The sequence below is a fragment of the Alosa pseudoharengus genome, unplaced genomic scaffold (genome assembly GCF_046254945.1).
Source record: "Alosa pseudoharengus isolate Yale_2024_CS ecotype anadromous, Long Island Sound unplaced genomic scaffold, YU_APseudo_1.1 YU_APseudo_1.1_scf_21, whole genome shotgun sequence".
Classification (NCBI taxonomy): domain Eukaryota; kingdom Metazoa; phylum Chordata; class Actinopteri; order Clupeiformes; family Clupeidae; genus Alosa; species Alosa pseudoharengus.
Genome location: NW_027468674.1, coordinates 23,380,202 through 23,406,483, shown reverse-complemented (window position 1 = coordinate 23,406,483; position 26,282 = coordinate 23,380,202). Strand labels below are relative to the sequence as shown.

The following is a 26,282-nucleotide window of genomic DNA, read 5'->3' as shown; positions in this document are numbered from 1 at the left end:
TACAAGTAAAACAGAAAAAAAAAGAATTCTTTTTTATTGTGCTACACACAAAAAGGCCTGGAAGTAAGGCCAGTCTGGAATTTTATAGAAAATGATTTCACCTAGCATGCTTTTCCCTCACCTCCCCCCACCCCTCCAAGCATTATTAGTCTTATTCTGGTTTCAGGTGGATTGGTCTTGATACCAGCCCTGGCCCCGATAACTTCCTTCAAGCCAGAACAACTGATGTTTTAGTTGTCATTAAATGACATGGTGTGTCGTTTCATTACGTATCCCTTTATACTCGGTCCATGCACAGATTTCATATGGCAAACTGAGGTCGGCCCTGAGTGGTTCTCTTTGTTGAGCAAACCTGCAGTATATAGGGTGACGTACCATACTTTATTAATATCTGACCTCATGAATTAATCAATTTATATATAAGTGAATTATGACTGATCGCTAATTCAAACAGCACAATACATTATGGATGAGCTGGGCTTTCAGTAACAATGCTCGGAATACTAAAAACACTATTAGAGGATGAGAATTCCATATCATATTGTGAGGGCCTGGAATGTGGTCTCGGTGCTTCACTTCTTCACGGAGCAGGATCAGGACGGTATATTGTGTTACTGTTTTCATTTCCAAGGCAAAGGGATTTCTCCCTTGGTAAAATTCACAACGCAAATCTCTTGTATCCACAATACAACACCTGGAAAAAGAAACTGTTCATTAATCTTTGCTGCCCCGAAATCCACGGTTTTAAGTCCCTCCCGTTCTCCAGCCACATGCGAGGCTTGGGCCCGGTAGACCTGCCGCGGCACTCTGTTTTCAAATAACCCTGTGGGTTGTTTTCAGGTCACCATGGCCGAGTGGTTCCTTGATTGAATTTCAGAATGCTTTGTTTAATATGCAGCGGTTAAGTGGCTATAAATAGACCACCAAATGCAATGACCTAATCTTTTTTTCCGGGTTGTGTGGCTCTGTGCTTTAGACTCGGATACTTCACATCCTACTGGCCTTATCATATGGTGTAATAGCCGACCAGTGAATGAGTGCAAAATTCTCTAGATCTGATCAATCTAAATATTATTCCTTACAGTTAAGCATGAAATCATGGGGTATCCAAGTGATTAGTGTTACTTCAGGGACTTTGCAACTAACCTAAATAGTATTTCCAGTTCACCTACACTCTTGTTTTTTCACGCTTCTGAGTTGATAATGTGGTAATCTGAAAATATCCTTTAAAGGACTATTATGGAATAATATCCAAACCAAGCAATGGCATCATAATTTGTTGAAAGTATAAAATAACTATGGAATTGGTTTAATAGGCATGCTACTGAATACCCTAATTATAAACTAATTCACACCATGAAAAGTGGACCAGATCTAATTCCCCTGAAATATAAGCAACATTCATTCTGAGAAAAAAACTCAACTATTTTAATTAGAGTGAGAGAGGTGAGAAATTGAAGACTGTAAATGATCTTCCATCCTCATCTGTCAAATAGTCTGGTCAATAAAAATCCTTTATCTCTGACCCTTGCTTTAACATCTCAAGTGTTATTTATTCATCTTTGTTAATGAAGCTTTCTGGGAGCTGCCTTAGCGCGGTAGTCCTATCCTCTCTGCTTCAAGCTGCATGTGTTTGCTACAAGGCCCTTCCAAGGAAATCTTGTATCTTACACAACACTAATGTCTTAAAACGGCGATTAAGACAGTACAGTATTTGGTACACCTGCCACCAGCTCATGCATTATGCATTTTCCTGAGAAACCACATCCCAAATGGTCCATAGCGCCGTCAGGCATTTATGGAGTTCACACGAGGATAGCAACACAACTCTGATGCCAGATAGAGCTGGTCCATGCTATGGCCCTGGGGCAGCCTGGACCTGGCTGGTTCCTTGTTCTAGGGGAGTGAGCAGTTATTCAGGCTTGCGTACATTCAACATCCTACACTAAATCGCTGGTCGAGAATCATGGCGACCTGCCATCAGGCAAAGCAGAAGAGCAAAGCAGAGAATAAAGCCCCAGGATCAAAACCAAAGAATAATGTTCAAATGCTCTCATTCTACATCTCTGGTCCAAGGATGGTGATTAAATATCATTTACCAACCCCCCATTTCTTTCTGTCAAAGGCAATTTCTACACTGTTTTTTTTACCTCCAGCAAGATTATTGGTTCTGTCAACAGTAACATTAGCTCAACCTATTTGGACTGTAATTGTATTTTTTTTTTTTACCTGGCTAAAGCTTCATTCTCTGGCCTGTGTAGGGTGGTGAACATGAATATGAGACTGAAAGCAGCCAGACAAGACCTACAGCTACGGAGAAAAGTCACCTGCTAATCAACAAACAATCAAATGCTGATTCCTGATAACAAAGTTCAAAACGCAGGAGGGATCGCTGAGTTGAAAAGCAAGAAAAGACAAAGTGACATTGATACGGAACTAGCCAATGAAAATACTTGAGAAACAAAGGCTAAAGTTGCCATTAGCAGTAGTTTTTGGAAGCCTGCAGAAAACTGGATTTACCCTCTGACAACCATCACAAAAACTGTTATTCCTACAGTGGTTAAGCCTGGAACATGTTACCGTGAAATGCCAACAGTGCTTGTAGCACTTTTAACGAAGAATAAGGCAGATATCCGTGACATTTTAGCTGAAATTGCAAAGCCTACTATTACGTTTGAGATAGCTGACTTGATTTTTCACTTACCAGAAGACTGGCAACTACATAAGTATGAGACGGTCTTATCCAGTAGCAGGTGAGAAAAACCCACCACAAATATCTTAAGTTCATTATCACAAAGTGTATTCATTTTCAGCAAGGAATGGGTGTATGTATTCGCACATGCCAAATTACAACTCTCTCTCTCTCGTTACTCGGAAATTGAACAAAGCTGGTTCCCTGACTCATGAGGGAGCACACAATGTTCAAATCAGTAAACCTCAAAAACTTTTCACTTCTCAGAAATAGTATTTGGGATATGCTGTCGCATTTTATCTACAAACAGATCAAACTGTTTTTTACTGATGCCAGGCCAATCCCCTTGTGTGAACATGTTACCCACATTGCACATTCTTATTGCCTTCTTGGCAGCGGCTTCACTGCTCTCCCTTGCACAACCGCAGAGGGCATGTAATGTCACATCGATACATTTGTTCAGAATTCAGCCGTCATTTAACTTCTAAATACATGCTTGAACATTTGTTACACAGGTTTATTTTAACAGCATGACCACATACATGTCAGTATAAGATTCTCATCCAAGAGTACATGCAACGTTTATGAGTGAGCGCCTGTGAATTAGAGACCTGCAGCCCCAGACAGCCAGCCATGGCTGTAATATACCAGCCTAACTCTTATTTATATTAGCTGCAAACCAATTTCAACTGTACATTCCAGATAGGTGAGGATATCTTGGCGTCGGTTTTGAATTTTTCAAAGCTTACAACAAAATCAGTGTTCAGTCTTTGGCCATTCCTGCCATATGTGCAAAACATTTTTGCAACCAAAGTAATGATAGCTTTATTTATACTTGTGAGCTCAGAGCTTTTCAATAATGTTTTACTGTAATATAACTAAATGTGATACCAATTACCAGACACTGGGGAGGTTTCTCAAAGGCAGAGCTCTTGGCTTTTTGTAACTATTCAAAAAATTCTGGGTTTGCATCTTGTTGGTTTTGCTTTTCTGCTTTTATTCCCCCTCCATCTTGTAGCGCGTGCCATAAATATCTGTTTCTTTTGACTGACTTCAGGGTTGCTGTAATATCAGCGGAGACGCATCAATCAACTAGTCTTCATTACTGGCTCTGTTTAAAAAAAAAAAGCAAAAAAAAGCAAAAAAAAAATCTGAAATCAAATGATGAATGCACATATGTGCAATTTCATGGATGAATTAGGAGGGCAGAACAACAACAGGAATAACTTATTACCGCAGATTCCACCTGTTGCCTAATGAGAAAATGCTGGGCCGAGTATTTTGTTTTTATTTTCCGCCGATGGTATCAGCAGTACATTTTGGCAGTTCCTTGTAAATGTTGCTTTTATTCCGCCTGAAAACCTGATGTACGATACAAATGCATGCAATGAAACAAACGGGAGAGGCTTTTTTTCCGGGTCTGACTCTGAGGCAGTACTATGGACTGGGAGTGAGAGGGTTTGTTTTGCCCTTCAGAGCTGAACGGTTCATTAGCTGTGTTGAATTTGGGTAACCCTGCATTCTTGTGAGAGGCATCCCAGTGGGTTGTTTAATGCCGAGGTGGTTCCATTCTTAAATCTCTTCCAAAGATCTATTCATTCTATGATGTCATGGCAAGCTTTATTACTTTGTCTTTTTTCATTTGGTCTATCTTTCTTTCCTTCTTCCTTCCTTTGTCCTTACAAAGCTACACATGTCGAATAATTACAATCACTGTGGTTGTGACTGCTGCTATGTTTTCTGCTATAGACGGACACAAAATGCTCATAACTCAGGAGATCAAGTGATCAGGCGATCAAATGTTCGCCTGCTCCGGTGAGCAATTTCATCCAGATGAGTGTAATCTCTCACCCACAGTCACCGCAAAATCAGCATGGAATTCACATGAAAGCATCTCCCGGCGTACCATTTCACTGGGTCCAGATTGCAACAATAAGGGAGCCGAAGCAGGTGTTGCTCCCTTGAGAGGTGCCAGAAACCTGGTGTGGTTGGACCGCTCCTTCTCTCTCTCTCGCTCTCTCCCTGCTTCCCAAAATGTGATTTCCTCTTTGAGATGGTATCGCTTATTTAAAAGTGATTTTGCATCTTGCGAATTGATACAATACATGATAGAACACAAGCCCCACTTCAACTGAAGAAACAACAACCTGTTCAGGGCTGATGGAATTAGCCAATCAATCGGGGTTCTCTGAAGTCTCGCCAGGGGCAATGGTGATTGCAGGTTTTCTAACCTTTTAGTCTTTCTTTCAGACCTATTGATCAAGCTATAGAGCTCACAAACATCCTCAGCCCCAGCCCCTGCCCTATTCTGGCCCAGATGAAGCGGACTTGGGCCGAATCAGGACCCGATCCAATTAAGACTGAGAAGGTATTTATGGTAGCAGGTGCTCTTATGTTCAGAACCAGAACACGCACCATTGACACTAACAAATAGACAGTCTCGAGGCCGTTAAAAGGAAAAGAAAAAGTATCAAACTACATATGGCAGTCTGCAACCCCGCTCACAATTTTTGATGGCACAAGTCAATCTTTTCATCTGTGAGATAAAAAGCTCTGCACCAACCAGCATTTGTGTGAATGATGCCATCATGTGGACTGTTTTAACAGCTCTGAGTGGTCTGAAATCAGATGCCCTCTGACACATCAAAACAATATGCTTGCTGTGTTTGGTGTGAGACAACAGACCTTTACACAAAGGTGACTCTCGACATTGTGCAGGGGTAGTCTGAAACCAGACAGACAATAACTTGGATAACACTCGCTCTCGGGGGCCTGATGGACAAGCTCACAGCAGAATGTGGAGAATGAAACCTAGACCAATTCAACACATGTCTCCTTTCAAGATTCCCTGTAGATTAGCCTCCTCTCCATAATTGTATGATTTCAGTGGAAAACTGAAAGCCGTTTCATAACAAAAAGGACTGACGTCAGCGTCCAAAAACCATCAATCTAAGAGCGCTCTTCAAACAAAGGAATTAGGTGTTTGCAAAAAGGATCAGCATTTTGGGTCATATGCTTGGATTACCTGCTACAGTGCCACTCGTTTTTTTTTTACGTGTTCTCCTCTCTAAAGAGAGCCACTGGTCACCAACTATTTCACTCACTCCCTCAAGGAAAATCCTCTAAAAAGGCTGATGAGACTGATATGGTACTAAGATTAACAAAAGGATTCAGGCACTATACACAATTACACCAGTAGCCATCACAGAGTCTAAACAACCAGTAATTCTGCTAGTAGTAAAATTTAGAGAAGTCCAAATGTTCATCAACACAAACAAGATCCTTAATCTATATTAATACTCTTTGCGCTCAATTGGATAAAGCGCACAGGGGTATGCGAACAGAGATCTACTCGGTCTGCACTGTACAGTATGTACTGAAAATGCAAGCAATCTAAGACACGTAAGAGTTAACCTTGGATGTGTCTTGGTAAAAACAGAGATTCACTCCCACAATTTTTCATATGGAACTAAACTCAGACTTGTTGACAGACTTCTGGAACTACAGCTGCATGCTTGTACAACAAACAAGCCATGGATTTACAGCCATATGAAACGTTCGATTATGCCACCATAGATCACTAGCTCATTTCCAAACCTGAGCATTATTGCTCAGCTTTATAATAAGTGGCCTGTGTCAAGACCATGCATTTGATGTCAGGCAGATACAAATGTGTCTTCATTAAAATGGCTTAAACTCGCTTCACACACTAAGTTGTGGTAAGGCAACAAAACGTTAGTAATGTGGTCTGCCCTGTAGAGCTGTGTAACATGTGTAACCGCTGCAAGATATTTCATAAGAGTGGATCACACAAAAAGCCTTGCGGCCTACTTGCTTTTTGCATTGACAGGCCTACAACTTATTAAGCAAGCCCATCAAAGTATGCAGAACATAGTGAATACACAATTATGAGAAAACAACATGAATGAATAATGAGAAACAAAATAATGGATTGGTTTGGTTTGTGAAGGCAACCTGCATACTTCCTTTGCCTGTTATTTCCTTTCATTCTCTCTGCAGATACCTTCAGACAAAGCAGCTTAGAGTACAGACACGTCTTTATCAGTAGCTGTGCTCAAACACTCATTCATGTTATCAGCAGCTTTCTCTACCAGTTCAGCTACAGGGACACTTATTCAGGTATTGACCAAGGTTGCCATTAAACAGTAAGGGGTTGCCAGAAAAATATTCATGTAAATATTCAGGATACACATCTCCTTTTACAGTCTGTACATAAAGATACTCAAAGTGTCCCTGATAGTTCAGTTTCACAGTGTAAGGGCGAAGTTGTAGCAGTGTAAGGCACAATGTGTTTGATAGTTTCATTTAGGTCAATTTAGTGTGTGCAGTCCTATAAATGGATATGAAGGGAAATAAAGTGTCTGATAAGTGACTGCAGGCAAATATTCTTGTGAGGGAGCACCATAATCTGGCATAAAGTATGGCAGCATCCATGTCACTACTATTAATTTACTTTGCAGAAGTAGCCTTCAGCTAAATGCTTCTGTCAAAACCACACTCCCAAAACATGACCTTACCAAACATTACCATGTCCCGAATCAATAACGTCACTGATTCTATATGATGAAACAGCTATTCACAAGTACACTCTTCCTCAGCATTTCAGTATAGACCAATGTGTTGTATTTCAATCTTTCGTGGAACCCCTTTATTCCCTCTTGTTTAATGTTTACCATTTTAAATAGACAGACACATGACAATGTGAATTAGTGATGTAACATTGTTTTAAAGCAAATGCAGCTTGAAGAAACTGTCTACAACTAATGATTTAACAGACTCCACATGCTCAAAGCTATTCTCATCCCCAGCTTCCTCCGTTTCCACGGTGACTCCTGTTCATCTTTGAAACTGGAGCAGTTCAGTTGGGGATGACTCAGTAGAAAATCCAAGCCTATGATGGCATCATCACTGTATCTTTCATTTGAATTTATGTCCTGGAGCACTGACGCATTGTGTGTAACACTGCATTGTTGAGTTCTTAAGGCATTACCTCTTTTAAACCATGAGGATGAAGAACACACACACAAGTAAACAAATAAATAAATAAATAAATAAAAAGACAGAATGGCCGAACTCGGGGAGACTCGAGTTTGTGTTCATTTGCCTCCTCAATTACTCTCACCCAAGCGCCATACATGACATCATGGAAAACTTCTGTCGGCTCTTAAAGTGAAGTGGGAACTGCTGTATTTCTTTTGCCGTGCGCTGGGGAGCCCAGGGAACCATCCATTCTAAAAATACAAGGTTCTATCACAGGATTCCGCAAATACTTTCATCCCTCCGACCTTGTGATTCGAGTGGCATTTAAGCTGGTTTGATTAGACTGTGAAGTCGAAAAGCAGAGCGTACCGATATTTCAGCATGGATTAGTCATCAGCTGGTTTTAATAAAACGTTCAAACGAGCTTGTTTTATCTGGCCTGGGGAGTTGCTTGGCATGGACCACGTTTTTGCATACTTACCTATTTACCTGGTATGTACATTGGCGAAGGAGAGTGACTGTTAAGACGGCGGCCTATCTTAAGCTTTGAAAGATCCAATCCAAAAATGACTCAAACTTTTGTGTTCAGAGATGCTTACAAACCAAGGCTTACGTAGCCCTGATTGTTACACGTGTATCGTAACATATAGCCAATACAATGCAGATCATGATCATGGAAATTCACATTTGCATTACTACCTAGCTTTATGCCATTAATACATATGATTGCGAGCGTACAATGACTGTGGCCAATTGGCCCATGACCCTAGGTGGAAACTTACCGTTCTTGCTCTCCCTTTGATTTGATCTCCGCATAGGAGCACGCAGTACTGAGTTGCTTGTGTCCTCAGGAGCATGATGAGGCTTAGGAAATGTGTGTTCAGGACTCTTCTCTGTAGTCCTTACATTCATTGCCCTGACCAGCACATACTCCTTTCACATAGTTCTGTATAGAAAAGGAAGGGAGGGAGAGAGGGAGGGGGAGAGAGAGAGAGAGAGAAAGGAAGAGCTGTAATCTATGACACTTCGGATGTTTTTTGATCACTTGTGGTTCAGTCCTAGATAAGCATATGGTCACAAGCAACAAAGCAACAAAGTAAAAATCTTTAGAAATTAAAGCCCATCACAAAAGCGAGACAAGAGGCTTTATTTCCAGGAAAGCCCTTTTCAAGTACTAGAGATATAACAATCAACAAAGTCCGTCTGTTTATTTACAAAGCCTAATCCCGCTTGAAAGCACACAAATGCTTCTTTCATTCAGGCACGCCACACAACTTATTCATCTCCAGAACTTACAAAGTGCAGACCTTTAACGTGGCTACCTCTGTCCAAATATTAAACACACAAGGCCCGATTTCAGTAGCTAAGAGTGAGCCCCTGCTATGTGTCGCCGTGAAAAATGAGACCCCCGGCTCCTCCGCGGACAGGCCAAGTCTTTCCTATGTATAGTACATCATCTACAGAAACAAACCGCATAGGGCACTACAAACATACATCTCTGTTTTCTTTAATAAACTGTGTTTTGAAAACCACTTAGACGTTTGAAGGACATTAATTCCCCCAGACTGTCGTGTCTAATAAATATAGTGCTGTTATTGAAGCCATGCTGCCAATTTATTGCACAATTCAGGGGCCAGAACCACCTCCTAAAATCGTAGTGAGAAGGGAAAAAAATACACACGTAGATACATTTCATGATATTCCTACAATGAACTGCATATTTCTAATAAAAGTGGGAGCAATGAATTCGAGAGCAAGGTGCAAGCTCTTCCCTGCGGCCAAATCACTTTTACAAGTCAGGACAACAGTTCCAGAGGGATTTTTTACACCTCTGGTTCAAGTTGTTCTGTGTTTGTAATCCGCTTGTAATGTCAAATCAAATTGAGACCTATAAGGTGCTAATTATACTCCAGAGCAGTCTTGCTGTGATTCTGTTTTTATTTCAAACACATGCACAAACACTTAAAATGAGTAGATACTGTAGGGAACCATTATCAAAGGTTTAAGTTCATCCACTACACTGCAGAATGATTCAATGATACAAAGAAGGAAGAAGGAAGGAAGAAAAGGAAGTTTCTTTTTGCAATGTGTGCTCTTTTAGCCCCTTACTAATTCCATAAAATGTACAAAGTGAAATAATCACTGTGTAATATGTTCATACACACAAAGTACATATCTGCACAAACACAGAAACACACACACACACACACACACACACACACACACACAAACAAACAAACAAACAGACTCTTTCTCTTTCAACAAACATTGAGAACAGACACCTATCACTACTGTTTTACCTCACCAATAAGAGTCGAAAACAAGCATACCTTCAATGCAACGGAGACCAGGGAATACATATCTCTCCTCCAAATCTCCACTCAGCCTCTTTATTGGGTCCTTAACAGATGGGCCTAACTTTAATGCTTAGTCTAAAACAGGCTCCAACAATTTATATGCGCGTGACAGCTCAAGCCCAGGGAAGCGGTGTAGTAAAGTGTAGGTCCACGTACATGTGTGTGGTAAGCCTAGAGTTCAATGACACAGCCACCCAGATCTGTGCGGAGGAAATAAAATAAAATCATAAAATCAAGGAGTCGTCTTCAAAGGCTCCAGCTAGTGTGTAAGATAGCATCGGCACTTAGAGCGGGTGATGTGTCGCGTGGAGGCCATATTTAAAGGGTGGCCGCAGTCAACCGAGATGCAGCTCGCAGCTTCATCCATAATCACCAATAGCATCACCGGTGTAAGTGGTTATCGGCTTTCGCGAGTCTTTCGGTGGAACAGTCCTCCCCTAAGCTGTGACGTCTCTCACAATAAACAAGGGCAGCATCATTTTGGTAGTTTGAATGGTGTCAAAAGCGACAACATCTTCCACCTACACGGAGCACAGAATTCAGATCTGTGGCTTGCCCTCATAAAGCCTTTTATTATTCAACCCACACTAACCTACATGTCAGCCAAGCCTATCCATTAACAGTTACAGCTCTTTCCACTGGTGGTATACAGCCATCTCTGGTCTGTGCAGTGCAGTAGCCTCTGTGGTAAGCTTATTCAAACATAGGCCATACCACACGTCTGCTGACTTTGAAATGAGGCTATTGTAAGGTAGGTTCGTTTAGAGTGGTGGCTATGCTGCAGAGTGTTTGTCTATTTTAAAATGTATTCTGTGGTTCGAGTGGAGAGCGGCTGGGGGACATCAGGCCTGTGGGTTACTGCAAAGCACACTGTGTCTACAGTATCACATAGAAGCCCAGGCTTTTTTTAATGCATAAATGAGCTTGTGGTGTGGTTTGAGGTGGAATGTTTTCTTTCATCTTGTCTTTTTTAATCGTCACTCTCCCCCACTGCCCCCCCCCCCTTCCTTTTGGCTACTTTATTTGTTTTATTTCTACTCTTTTTCATCTCCCTTTGTTTCATGTCCCTTTTTTTTTTGTTTCAAGAGCTGACCACCAGTTGAGTTGAGACGGTGCCAAATTTATGGGAGGTTTTCATTGCTTTCATTATTTATCTTGGGGTCATTCCAGGACTTCCAGGGATGACTTTGACTTTTTGTTGGAATTAACACTGGGTTCTCTCTCTCTGGCCTCCCAATTAACGTCTGCATTCAAGCATTTTACGGCTTAATTGCAACAGCCTAGCAAACTTTAGCCTAGCACGAGTTTCTCTTCACACCACATCAGAGGCAAACGAGAGAACAACAGTCCAGTCAAGACAGATTGTCGCCTGACAAAAACCATAGAGACCAAGTATCCAAGAGGTGCATCCCAGACAACAAATGGGAGGATGGACAAAGCAAAAACTGGACAGGAGAGTGAATAAAATCCCAATGGAATGTAAACCCACACTTGAGAGTGGTGACATTTATGAATGTGGGACATCTGCAGTATTCAAAGGCTTTGCTGTGAAGCAGTGAAAACAACACAAGACTGATTGCACAGCTCAGGATACCTGACACCTAACTATCTAATGGACAAGGAAAAGGCGACACACATAAGGATTTACATGAAAGTAAATACACAATACATGACATGACAAAGGGTACCAGCAGAGTGCAGAGATAGTCCGACAAGTTGTTATTAACGGACTTTTTAACACAAGGATTTGGCAAGATTTAGGGCTTTTGCCATTCTATAATAAACAATAGCATGGCTATATTGAAAATATTTACTTAATTCTCCAAAGTGACTTATGGCAACATTGGCTACTAAACAGAATGTCATGAGTGTTATGGCGTCAGGTGCCACAGGCTGTATAAATATTCCCTGTGAACTTGTTTATAGGAAAACCCCATCTGGCGAGTGGAGTCAGACACACCGGTGACCCCGCGTTTTTCAAACGGAAAATATAACACAAGTGTTTGCGAAGTTGGGCGAACTGCAGCAGTCAACTGTCAAGTGACAAGACAAGACAAGTGTTGTAAAAGACTGCAGGCTCCACATTGAGGCTTGGATTTACTTGAAACTGATGGTAAGAAGCATACTACTGGCATCAGTACTCTGAAGATTATTGATTTTTTAAACAACTGATACATGTATCCAGAATATGGTTTTAGACACAGGAAGTAACATCTTTGATTTTTTTATATAGTTAATGCTATTTGCAAACTACTAACAACCACAAAAACCATACAGTGTCTATTCAGAGACAGCTAAACAAAACTACATACCCCAAAGTTTCTACACAGTGGCAAATTATTGCATATGAGCGTTGTGACTGGTAAGGGCTGTTATTCTACTGTAGATCTCAGCTCTCTATTAATCACCAGTCCTTTGTCCTAATGTTTATTCATCTCCATACATAACACTATACTGAGATAAATATCAGCCTGAAAAGGCCAAAGTAATTTACAGTGCATCCTACTGCAAATTGCGGATTTATTTGAGGTTATTTAACAGTGTGCTATTTGGGTTATTGGTTGAAGAATGTATTAAACAACCCAAGCTTTTTGTTACTTTAGCACCTTTTTTATTACCAATGTGGTTTAGTCTAGGACCTTTTCTTAAAAGCTGTGGCCGACGGCTGATGCATCTACACCAGTGCTGTTACTTATGCGAGATTAGCTATGTAAACTCTACACGTAAATCTGAGAGTTTAAACCTTTAAATAAATAGAACTGGGGCAAAAGGGGGAAGACCCCCCAATATATTTGCTAACATGTTTATTTGAAAAGAACTGTGCCCAGTGTGCTTGAGCTGGCCTCAAACTGATGGCCCCTTGGCCCTCCACACTGAAGTTCTCCTAACAGGCAGAGAGTACCCATTAGCTCATTCCTCAAAGCGGATACCTCATATATACTTTTACAAAGACACTAGCAGATTTGTTTCGAGCAAAACTATATAGACACACGCAAAATGTATCCGTGGTTTGGCACAATGCTCATGAACATCCACTTACGAAGGGGTTGCATGTTCCTAACAGGCCGGGAGAAATACAAAGGAAGATATTCCAAACCCACTCATACTCAAAACTCCACAGAAAATTACTTAAATTCCATCAAGCAAAAACACAGCACTGTGAGCCGTAGATGCCAAGAAAGATTATAACCAAAGCAGAGAGTCTGTGATGATTTCAGAGCTCAACAGATGTCAGCTCTCAAGCAGTATGACAAACAGGGCTTCTGCCATGTAAATATATCAGGGGGCAACCCAAAACTCGTTAAATAGACATTACATTTCTCTGTGTTTTTCATTCGTTTTGTGTGACCACTGCACAGCTTGTATGAACAAGAGCCCACAATAGACAAACATTTCACCATCATCTCTTGGCGCCAAAATCAACATTACTTCTGCAGTAGCTTCTTTGAATCATGACACCGCTCTGCTTTGCGCAGGAACAAGGATGGAAGATGGTTCTACAGACTAGGAGAAAATGCGCATTAATTGGATCATTAATGCACACTACTGTGTTTAGATGAACCGATTCATCAATAAAGTATCCAAAGTCTCTAAGTAGTCAAGGTTCTCTATGGAGTGAGAATAAAGATGATTTATTCTCTGGGTGTAGAGTACACCACAGTAAAGAAAGGCGCGTTTCGTTTGTCCAGAAATACAATGGACGAATTTCCAAATCATAACTAGCTGGTTGATTACTTTCTCGTGTTTGATCATTAGCTGAATATACCCTACATTAATTATGTGAAATATGATGTTTTATGTGCCGTGGGTAATTCAAGAAAGCCACAGAGCACATGTTCAGAGAAAAACATATGCTCCAATGATTAAAAGGCATCATAACCGAAGGCCATGAGAAGGCGCCATGCTGACGAACTTTCCACACACAATGTACACATACACCCCCCACCAACCCTTACCCAGTGACAGGTGAGAGAGCAGACTTCGATGCTGCAAGTGTCTCCTTTAAATTCACTCGTGCCTCTGGTGCTGTGCTTAACAAAGTAGCGCAGGTCCTTGCCAGCAAACGCATCAGGCTCGCTATGTTTGCCCGCCTGTAATTATGCTCCGCTAAAATAAATTATGCTTTGTTTTAAGCATTGGCTATTGCCCCCCCTCCCCCCTCCCTCCACAGGTTCCGTCTGCCTGTGGTCAGGACTAGAAATATGTACGCAGACCGGCTCGGAGTTGAATGTACTGACCTTTGAGGGATCCCTTAGTGGGGGGTTTACACTCCATAGTACACTATATCTCTCAGAACGTGATCCCTATTCATCACGCGTTTCCACTCACGTAACTAGTAATGCAAGTCAAGTTCAACGACCATGACCCACGAGGAAGTACAACTGTGAAGTACATGCAGAACCTCTGAAAAACATCCTTTTTTGTATTATTTTCATACGGTTCATAAAGGTTTTCATAAGTTTTGTGGTCTCTGGCACTCAAAAATTGTTGTAATTTATGTTTTCTGGCTTTAATTGTTTGGTTTATTTTAGTTCAAGGTGACACTGATACACAATTCGAGATGCATCCCACATTGCTGAAACTCAACATCTCCTCTATCCATCAAGACTATAACCAGTACCATGAGAAAGAATGTGCGATCCTCTCCAAAAGTCCCCAAAATATATTCAGTGTTTTGCTTACATTCGCTGACATACAAATATGTCCCATTTTTCTTATTTGATTTCCCATTTCAACACTATGTTCCGTTTCGGATTCCTCGACCAAAGTCATTTTGTCCTGTGTTAACCTTGGGTGCGAATGACTTCGTCATTCTTAGCTTCGTGAGTGCCCACCAATCATCCTGGTACGCAACAGGTCTCCCTGCAGCACTATGAATAATACCGTGTGTGTTTAACTTGCGAAATAGAAAGAAGCCATGTAATATAAATACATAAGGTAATATAAATACAAAGAAACCGTATAATCTCCTGCGAGGCTGGCAAAGTCTTTGTGTGTGACATTTTCTCGTGAGGCTCTCTGGTTCGGCTCGGCCGCAGTGGGCTGGCACTGGCAGTGTTTAAAAAGCTCCCGGAAAGTTTACAGTGGGTGTACTTCTCCTGGGTTTTGTGTGACAACCTTTAACGCACCATACCCATCACAGGCAAAACACAGGGGACCTCCCTGGAATCCTGTTTTTTTTTTTTTTGGGAAAAAAAAACTTTCCATTCATGCATTCATGCAAAAGATTCCCAGTCTTTTAGTTGTGAATAAATTCATTGATTTTTTTTTCTGTTTGATGGCAGGAGTTGTCTTACTGCGAGATGTCTTTAATTCAGAGTGTTACATTTGAAATTGACATTTGCTTTCTCTGACACAGATAAAGAGTGTTCATCTGTTTAGCTTTGCTTACAGCTTTCTGCTCACAGAATTAAACAAGTATTTTGAGAATGGGCAGTCCCCATCCAGCTGTAATTTCAATTCATATTTAGGTCTTAACAAATGCACTGTGATGGATTATTGAAGGCAAACCATTGGAGTCTGAGCACTACAACTGCTCCCTATTAGCTTGGAGCCTAATCTTATAAAAGGCATCTGTATGTCTCCAGATAATCCTCCAATGGTCACCAGGGATGTGGTGGTATCTGATATGCCTGCAATGGTAAAGCTCATCAGAATCTAAACAATACATTGCCACACCTCATATGTGTATGCTCTAATGGTTTTATTTGAAGGTATACATGTACCTACAGTATATGTGGGGGAAATGGTCATGGCCATTGCCAAACGCGAGTTGAAATTTCATTACAGGTGGGAACACTCAGAGCTACTTTTGCTTCGAAAGATCTTCAGAACGGAGAGATAAAAGTGGATTAGTCTTCCTGTCTGTTAATTTAATTTCCATGAAGTGAAACATCCCTCCATAACTCTACATGTAGTAGATGTTTGGCAAAGACAGATGCCTTATTGAGTCACTGATTTTAGCTTGAAAAAATATCTTAATTGAATTGTACTTTGAATTCCTTGATTGAATGTCATGCGAAAGATCAAAAAGGTACAAATGGATTAGTTTTGTTCTTGAATATATTGCCAAGGATACCTTTTTGAGCAGTTTATTCTAGAATTACATCACCCACCAGTCAATTATCTGTAATCTGTGTAAAAATGCACTGTATGACTACAAGACCACGTCATACTCCAAGTCATCTCAACTGAAGCCTATTCTAATATATTCTGGAGAAGAGTGCTGCTTCAACTCATCACTGAAAAGCTATTGATAGCACTGCAACCTGATTGCTATAGACACAGCAATATATTTATGACATTGGTGTTGATATTAGGCCATAGTGCCTGTACTACTCACTACATCACACTACAAATAAAAAACATACGATGTCAATGGGCAGCATGATTAATTGTGAACAACAATGATAGATCAATTAAGCTGAACCACAATGATTCAGACAAACACTGGGGTGAAAAGCGTGCTTCCAAAGATTTTACCTGGCCTCATGAATGTGCATGGCATGTTTGCTAACTCACTGTCCAATCTGATTCTGCTGGGGAACAACTAGTCCTTTGAGCCATACTAAACACCACCTTGGGTAACCCAACATTCACATCCGCTCTCATCAATAATGCTATTCCTATTGGGCAGACTTTGTCAAGCTGATTTAAAACACACCAAGGTCAGTTATCAATGTAACTCTGCTGAGAGCCTTCTTGATGAAGCAATCCATACATTTTTTTTTTTTAGTTTAAACTCGTGAGCAAACAAACAGAGGCCTGGTGAGGAAACGCCTGCAGCATGATGGTAATTATGAGTGGCACTGAACATGCGCTCTGTCTGCCCTAACCTGTAACAGGTCTAGCCTCTTTACTAGCACTGGCAGCACACCGCGGACAACAACCTCCCCGAACACACCACATCACAGCCTTCCAGTCTGTCAGAGTCTCCTTACAGAATCAGCTGGGAGTAATGCTACAGAAGTTTGACATGTCGAGCGTGTGTTTGAGCTGTCAATCAAAAGGACAACCAGGAAATGCATTAGAGTGATGGTCTATCCAAAAAGGTGACAGTTTGACTGGACAGTTTTCTAAGTAACATTAAGTTAATAGTTAACACATTATATGACTGACTTAATTGTTGGTAAAAGTATTGAGCATTTGTCATGTGGTTTTAAAAAAAATCTATCCTGTCAGCAACATAGCCGACATTTTTACTTATACGGTCATCAATGATCGTTAACAACCTCCACAGTAGCCTATATAGTGAATGTCTAGCATAGATTGTCTTGTACATTTGTTTGTCAGCATGTAGCCTAAAGATTTAACTACATATCCTCCAAAAAGCTCTGAGGATGTCATGGCAAAGGAGCAATGAAACCAATGACTGATTAGCACAAAGCCTGGCTTTATAAACGGAGAGATTAATTGTATGGCCTCTGGTGTACGTGAGGTCCCCGTCAGCCATTTGGCACTTCGAGGTTTATGTGCTCGACACTTTTTTTTCGCCGCATTTTCACTTTCACTTACTCTGTCATACACATGCTCTCTTTAAACAAACAGAAACTACAGAATTGTACACGGGGCAAGGGGTTAACTGATGAACCAGAGGCCACGGGGTTTTTAAGCTAAACAAGTGACTTGTTCTACACAAACAAGAGGGGTCTGCATCAGAAGAAGGGGGAAAATGACAGAAAAAAAGAGAAATGAATAAGCAGGGTAAGTGTTCTCAGCCGGCGGTAACACACTTTGGATCGTTCCCAGTTCAGGGCCGACTTGGCCAACGAAATACCCTTTTAGTGACAAAGTGCCCATCCCAGGGAAAGAACGTTAGCACCCGTGGCAAATGGGAGGGGTGGTGGTGGTGGTGGTGGTGGGGGGGTTGGGGAAATGGAAAGAGACAATCTGGTGATGCTTACCAGCACATTCCTGAAGACAAACATTTATGTGACACTTTACAGGAGCTTCCACCTTTGCCGCCTCGCTTGACGAGGCCCATGCGCCACAGAATTCACTTTGTTGATTTTCTTGCGATTTGCCAACAATTCTGCTGCCTAACAATTGTGGGCTATCCATAAAGGTGAAGGCTTGCTAGCGGCTCAGATGAAAGGGCACGTTCCTTTTGGGGAACGCAGACCATCAAAAAACAAGAAGGACCCTGTCACCATGCTTTTTCTGCTCTTGCTCAGATTAAAAAGTTCCTTTCGGAAAAACCAGACTGTAGCCCACAGGTACTGTTTCATCTCTGAGACTCATAACAAAATGACTTCTACTGAGGTTATACTATGCTTCAAGGCAACAGAAACATATTTTGTATCATGCAAATCCACTCAAGGATCAATTGTTACGCAGAACTAGATGATTATGGTCAGAAACCGATTTGATCTTAATGGACTTCCATGTCAACTGACGTAAAGACCAAGGACTTCCTTGATGATTACAGGGTGGACAAACTACAGAGAGATTTTTCCTCACTTATTTATCTACAGGATCAACACTCACACACACAAAGATTTACACCCTCCTCAGACTGATTTCCAAGAAGGGTCTGTTATTACCATGTTACCAACGAGATGACCCCACGGGGCTGAAAAGCCTCTATCAGCCTAGAGGTGCTACGAGCACGACAAGTTTCATGCGTGCCGGTGGTCCGGTGTCCGGGTTCGTTGACTATAAATTTTCCATGAGAACTAAATATCGTTGTTCTGATAAGTTTCTGGAGAAGTTAGTGACATTGTACTAATATGGTTATCACATTTGCCAATTTGGCAAATGGTATTGATTCGTAAACTGTAAAAAATGCAACATAGCCTGAGAAGAAAAGAAGGTCAGTGGAAATAAACAAGATTTTTGGGGCGTCTGATAACAAGCAGGCTATCTAATATAGTGCTCCCATTAAAGAGAATTCCTTTATAGGGACTATGCTGCGTCTCTTTTCATGCTCAACCGAGTCAAACAAACACAGAACTCCAAGTTCCAGTTTGTCTGACAAAAGGCAATCTGGGCTGTATTCCATTGCAAAAGCAAACAGCACGCTAACACACATTCAAACATACACACACGCACGGACACACGCTGAAGCTTTTCAAGACTACAGACACCTAGACCTGGCACACACAAACACAAAATGCTCACACACCTACACACACACACACACACACACACACACAAAGGCTGTCACAGATGTTTAATAGACTATCTTTTCATGGATGGGGGAAAAAATGGTTTGACGCTTGTAGAGCCATCTTATCTGTCCTGACTCCTTTCATTTGATTTGTGCTCCCCCTCCAACACAAGCAACGCTCCTGCCAGTGGAATTCACCCAGACTTGGACTCGTGGCAGAGGCAGCACCCAAGAAGATCTCGGAGCTTTGGGATGGTGTAGGCTTTCCACCAGCTGGACTGGCGGCGCGAAGAGGCCCAAGCTGAGGTTACTGCTTTTCTTTGATAAAATATCATGATGAGAGGACAGGGGAATGATAAAACAAACGCAAATCAGAGAGCGCTTGGGCTGTATACCTTGACCAGCAATTTTATCTATAAGCTCCGTAAATAGCTTGATAAGGCCATCTTCAAAAATATGGATTGTGACTAAGAAGTCTGAAACTTCTACCAAAGACCATGAACAAATATAACCATGTTTGGAGACTCGAAGAACAACTGAGTTGTTGTTTGGCAAGATTTCAGCCTTGACTCATTGTTATTTTCTACCTGCTTTGTTGGTCACAGTTTCTCCACCTGATGTCAGAATCAGATTCATTTATTATATTTTGACATGGTGAGGTAAAACAGTGAAACATTAAATGCATCAAACATTAAAGTAATCAAGATCATAAGCAGAAATACGGAATTAAGATGATCAAATCAACAATAAAATCTAGGTCACTTATGACACAATTTATGAAACATTTATGACCAAAAGAGAGTTCATGTGTATTGGTTCTACTTGTAGGCACTGCTTATTTCTGCACTGACAAAGCAAGCAAGGGTCCAAAGTGACCTTCTTGGACTGGACTGCTCACAGATTGGAGTTTTCGAACCTGCCGTCCAGGTAAGTAGAGATCTGGAGATGCAGATCAGACTTGAAGTCCTTAGCAATCTCTCACATCAGACCCTGGAAGGGCAGCTTTTGGATCAGCAGCTTGGTCAGCTTCCAGTGACAACATATGTCTCTGAGAGTTAGCATCTCAGAATAAATGCTGGCATTCCACACATTCTGATATGTCTAAAGTCCTGATGACAGTCACTTCTCTCACTGAATGAGGCAACAGTGCTTTAATTTCTGCCATCTGATTCTGACTGGTGTTCAGGCTTGTTGCTGAGAGCACATTGTAGGCCACTAATTCTCTATTAACGCCATAAAAACATTTAAGGTCAATTTAAACGCTTGTCATCTCTATTGAAAATAGAGGCCTTACTTTACACTGCACTCGGGTTCTGAGTGCTTGTTCTCCAGCAGGACTCCATCTGCCCGGCACTCAGACTAGCGAGGGCTCCTGTGATGCAATTAAACTGAACCAGACAGGGGAACAGACAGTGAGGGATCACTGTGGAAAGAAAATCTTCCTTTCTGTCTCAGTGACAATGACAAAGGGTCCATGGTTGTGTATCGTGGGGGAATAGAGGTTTCGAACAGCTTGTGAACAGTTCACACACAGGGGACCATGAGCCGCCACCACATGCTCTGTGTACAGGGGAGTGTGGGACAATGGCAGCAAATCCTGACGGAGCAAATCCTCCCGCGGCTGTCAAATTAAAACGTCAAGAATGTGAAAAAGCACTACCCCTTTTAGCGGCACGACGGCATCCATAACGTCTAGAGTTTCCTGTCGCGAGCCTTCCAAGCTCAACACAGATTGATGTTCGTGAGGGAAGCAGCTGAACGTCATGCGGTTTAAGACTGACCGCAATCCTTGGCTTTTATGTGGTAAGGGGGAGTTTTTCCCTGGGTACATAGTTTACACAAATGAGAGACCCAGCGGTATCATGGTTTCACCAATAGTGCACCAATGGTTCATACCTTTAACTCCTGCAGAGTCAGTTGATATTTCTTTTTTTTTTTTTAGTAGCACAAGTAGAGTGGAGGCCATGGGCTTGTGCTTTAAAATGATTTATGCCTTGATTCCTTGTTCAACAAACACAAGAGGTAAGGAATGACCTCTGAGGTTGAGTTGACAGACCAAATCAGAGTTTATTTTCATTAAAAGCATGGTCATTATTGTCCCTAAACCCCCTTTCACATTAGGACTGAAAGGGGCTACTCTTCCCCTGCTACTCTGTGTAAACTATTTAATTAATCTCCTAAAACCCTGATTTTAAAAAGCAAAATGGCTATGCACTCTGCATTCCAAGACTTGCGCGTCTGTATTTGAATGTTAAAATCCAAGAGTCATAGGTGGTAGATGTCCCGCTACTGTCTCATTAAACCCCTGCAGATATGACACAGTCTGCAGATGGTTATGGGATGACAAAACAGAGGGTTAAAGCTGGTTTACCTCCTGAGTCATTTCCTAGTCTTTGGCGAACTAAACAGTGAAGTACTGAAATAAAGATTTTGTGGTAACACTTTACTTGACGGGTTAGTTCATAACACATTCATAGCAGCTGTCATAAACTGCACATAAAGCATTCATGACTGTTTCATGAGACATGACTCAACATTCATACCAAACCTGTCATGAATGTGGAAGACAGAACGACGAGAACTTGTCAAAATAAAATTCCAAAGTCGCAAAGCAGACTGATCATGTCACATCTTAGTCAATGGGCTACTCCAGTGCCAAAAAGAGAGAACATGGTCAAGCAAATCATTTTTGCTTCATAAAAATGTATTTGTTTTATGATACCTTTGCAGATGATTTCTCATCTTTTGCTACTGGGAATGTCCAACCGTTCCAGGTTACACAAATACGGGTCAGCAGAATGTAGGCTAGTTTACCTCCCAGTGCTTTGCGATTGTTGGACTTTTATTTTGACAATTTGTCATGTTTCTGTCTCCCACATTCATAAAAGGTATGGTATGAATGTTGAGTCATGTCTCATGAAACAGTCATGAATGCTTTATGTGCAGTTTATGACAGCTGCTATGAATGTGTTATGAACTCACCCATCAAGTAAAGTGTTACCGATTTTGTTTATCCAACAACACCACCACCACCTAATGCCCCTTCATATGCCTTCCTGCTTATATGACAGGGAGACTCATTCTACTGTACTTTGATGCATTAACTAAAAAAATAGATCAATTAAAAAAAAAAGCCCAAAAAGTCCTGGTTAAGTTTTCGCCTTGTAAATCTAAGTTTTCCATTTGCTGTCATTTGACCACTGAACCTCTTTAAACATTGCACAGCAGTCTGTGAACTATCAACAGTTGGTTATGAGACAGACCGATTGGGTACAGTTGGTATTCCCTTCCCATTCGGTCATTTGATTTCTTAGCCTCTACTGAACTAAGCAAACACATCAACCATATCCCAAGTCCTATCTTCGTTATGGGAGTCATATGTTTTCCCAAAATATACATTAATCAAATCACTGACCTTGTTGCATTGAATTTAACCATGTCGTCTGTCAGCAGCCATTATACTTCCCGATTTTCTTTTCTTATGGTCCCTTGTGACATGCTCATGACCTCCTACCTAAAGACGTGAGTCACTATTATTTACTTAATATGCTAAAATAGAGGAAAGACGTGAAAATACAAGCATGTTGTTTCATGTGTTAAAGCTTCTAACCAATTTCCAATGTGCCAATTCTCATAAATAATTCATAGCTGATTGTAGAAAAAGACTGGCATGGACTGAGAAGTATTAATTATTGAGTAAAAGATTACCAAGCATTGGTGTGTTGGTTCTGGAATCATCTCAAAGTTCTTAAGATGTTTTCCACATCAACATGTACAGAAACAATCTCATCTGCTTTCCAAGTACAACTTCAGAAAGCTATTTGTATCTGCATTATTAAAGAGGAAAAGCAGATAATCATGGGTAAATACTCAGGGAAAGTTAAAAGGTCACAGATTTTACATGCTGCGATTTAAAAAAAATGCTTACTAAAACTGACACCAATGATTGATTCAAACTTTAAATAGTGAACCAACAAATTATTCCTTAAATTAAAGTTCCTCCCAAAAATGAAAACATGAATTCTGCTCGATGAAAACAAATATCAACCACTTAGTATGGGATTGGTCCAAATAGGCTGCCTGCCCCCAATCTATGAAATTAAGGAACACAAACTTCAGATTGCTAGGCTTTTACATCACTCCTCTGACAACATCCAATGAGCATGCTGTAGACCTAGCGCTCACCATTTAACTGCATTTCATCTGTGACTTGCGATTAAACTAAACAGCTTTCAAGAGCCCAAGAGACGAAAGCTGCCTTGCTTGTGGGGTGGGAGGCCAGGAGGTGGCGGTGGGTGGGTGAGTGGATGGGTGGGGGGGTTTGACTCAATGTGATGTCAGTCCATTTAAAACACATGAGTCATCTGGACACTTTTGACAACTTGAGAGTGTCCTCTCAACTGCACAGAGCACAGAGGACTACGCATAACGTCAGCCCAACACATTCCTCATTGGCAGTGGAAGGAAAGAGAGAAGCGCACGAGAGAGAGAGAGGGAGAGAGAGTATCTGTGGGGTATCGTTAGGTTTCAGCACCCGACCGTGATGACCACGGCTCGGGCGTTCTCCAGGGCTAATAAATGTCACCGAGAGACTACGACGGCTCGAAAACCTCAATGGCGCATGCGCACACTGACCACAAAGCAGAGTAAATTTGAGAAGTCTGACAGAAGATGCCCCAAGTGTGGAGGGAAAAAAGAAAAGAAAAAAAAAACAGCAAGAGAGAAAACACTGGGGCCAGGAGTAATAACACAATAAAAAAAAATCTGCCTCAGTCACTTAGCCCTTCATACGGCGCTCGAAAATCCAGCTGCACGTCAAAATATACACCAACCAAAATTAAAAATACACAGCGAAAAACCCTCCAAACGTCGGGAGATCGAGGGATATTAAGCACTAGATAAAGCAGAGGCATTGTGGGGAATATTTATTATTATCTCCGTCTCGTGTACTCTTCATCTCCATCCATATGCTCCCCCCCCCCCCTCTCTTCTCCAGCACATCACAAACGAGGACGGTTGTATTTTGATGACTGCGGTGTCGAGCCACGGGCTTGTAATCCCCCACTTCCTATACGCGCGCTGCGGTTTTGGCAGCGGCGTGGACTAATAGCTTTCTTTTCAAATGACCGCTTTGGTACACGACTTCAGAGGAGAGGCCCAAGCATGAAATTCAATTATGCAGCACACGCTTGGCAGCCTTGTCCAGGGCTGTGCATGTTAATCCCCAACATACCCCCTGGATTTTCAACAGACAACCCCTCCAGGCCAGACAGAGGGCCCCCCCCCCCCCCAAAATGCAAGACGTGGATGACATGGGCGGAGATGGGATGAGTGCTCATCTTTAGATTGCATGCTTTTTGTGTATCGTTTGCGTTTCTATGGCACTGCAAGTTACATTCTGTGTGTATTTTTGTGTGACAGAGAGGAGACACAAACAGAAAGGGAACGTTTGTGGGTGAGGTGTTGGTAGGTGTGTGTATGTGTATGTGTGTGTGTGTGTGTGTGAGATCATGACTGTAAGTGAACATGTGCCTGTGTGAGCATCTGCAAGAGCATGAGAAACAAAAGGAAGTGTGAGGCCATTCCTGAGGAGGAGTACATTGACGCGTGTTTGTTTACTGTGTCTTGTGGTATTATGTATTTGCTAGCCATAGCAGCGAAATACTATTTTGATTGCGTCATGTTTGCACATGGTGGCGATGGCATAGCCTAGACTCGATTGCTTATTCATGAGTGAAAGGTTTGTGGCTTTTTTTCGCTTGCTTTGAAGTGAAAGCTCAGCCTGACGACCACAAAGGAAACCATTTTGACGGGCCTCAGAAAGGCCCATTTCTCTCAGTTAGGTCATGCTGCTGATGATACAATTACTGCCCATTCAGATTCATTTTGTGGCTCGTCAAAGCACAAAATAACTTCTACATTTCATGCTGACAATGGGATTGCAAACTCCAGTGGGACATTTGGTTTAAATCTGTCAATCTTCAAACCGGCGAGTCGGGGAGATTAAAAACGCATCTGGTCACCTGCATGAGTGTGACTTCTCACAGAGGGGGGATGTTTTAACTAGGGGGAGACAGGCGGTTGGCCCTCTTTCTTGGCTCTCCTTGGCTGTGGTCAACGGGAGTGAAAACACGAGCTGGGTCAGTGTCCTGATGACAAAGCCTAGACATGTCTGCTCAGAACCGACCCCCCCCCCCCCCCCCCCCCCACACACACACACACACACACACACACACACACACACTCAATCCCCCCTCAACCCACCCAGGATGGTCAGCACTTTTTGAGCTTCGATGGGGGGTGGGGAGTTGGAGAGCACCGCCAAGAAATGCAGGGGAGGCTTCCTGGCCGGATCCCGACTGGGAACAGTCTCTCCTGCAGCATCTCCCTTCTTCCCGAGCTCCCAAGGAGTCAAGGAGCAAGAGAGAGAGAGAGAGAGAGAGAGAGAGAGAGAGAGAGACGGATTACTCCGTGTTCCGTACCCACATACCTCAGTGTTGGCCTGCTTCCCCCCCAACCTCTGGCTCGCTCGTGAGGGAGTCCAGCGGGAACGCTGCCGTCCCGTCTTTCAGCACGGGCTGAGGCTTGCGGTCAGACTCGGGAAGCCGGTCAGAGTCGGAGTCTGGCAAGCCACTCCGGCAGAGTAATTACTGACCTGACGAGAAGTTACTACTGATTTATGTCATCCTCTTGTTCGTTAACGGCGTGTTCCCGAGTCGCCATTAACCACTTCAAACTTTTAAAGACAAACTGTAGCTATTGGCAGTTTATTAGAGAGAGCTTTCCAGCCAGAGGAGAATTATTAACAATCTGTCTCATAATGTTCATCTACAACAAAGAACATCCACAAAAAAGAAAACAAGAACAAATCTGGAGGAAGTCAACAAAACGAAATATTCTCCCATCATAAACCTTAATGTATTCCGGACTAATCGTGTGTGTGGTGTGTGTGTGTGTGTGTGTGTGTGTGTGTGTGTGGTGGTGGTGGTGGTGGGGGGGGGGGGGTGCTATGTAGCCTACACACGTTACGCATCCAAATTTAATCCCAGGCTTTATCTGATTCTCCTGGTTTGGATGTATGGGAGTTCCCATCATTTATTTCCCGAGGAGGTGCTGAGAGGGG

General features: G+C 42.0%; 1 protein-coding gene across 10 annotated transcripts in view; it reads right to left on the bottom strand.

Moving 5' to 3' along the window:
* The window catches only part of myocd (myocardin), a 92,469-nt gene that overhangs the window by 37,584 nt on the left and 28,603 nt on the right, over positions 1 to 26,282 (bottom strand). For all 10 annotated transcript variants that reach the window (XM_076298192.1, XM_076298196.1, XM_076298199.1 and 7 more), the window contains one exon: positions 8,476 to 8,639. In XM_076298192.1, coding sequence (XP_076154307.1) covers positions 8,476 to 8,605 — 130 coding nt within the window. In that variant the 5' untranslated portion in view covers positions 8,606 to 8,639. The remainder of the gene's footprint in view (positions 1 to 8,475; positions 8,640 to 26,282) is intronic.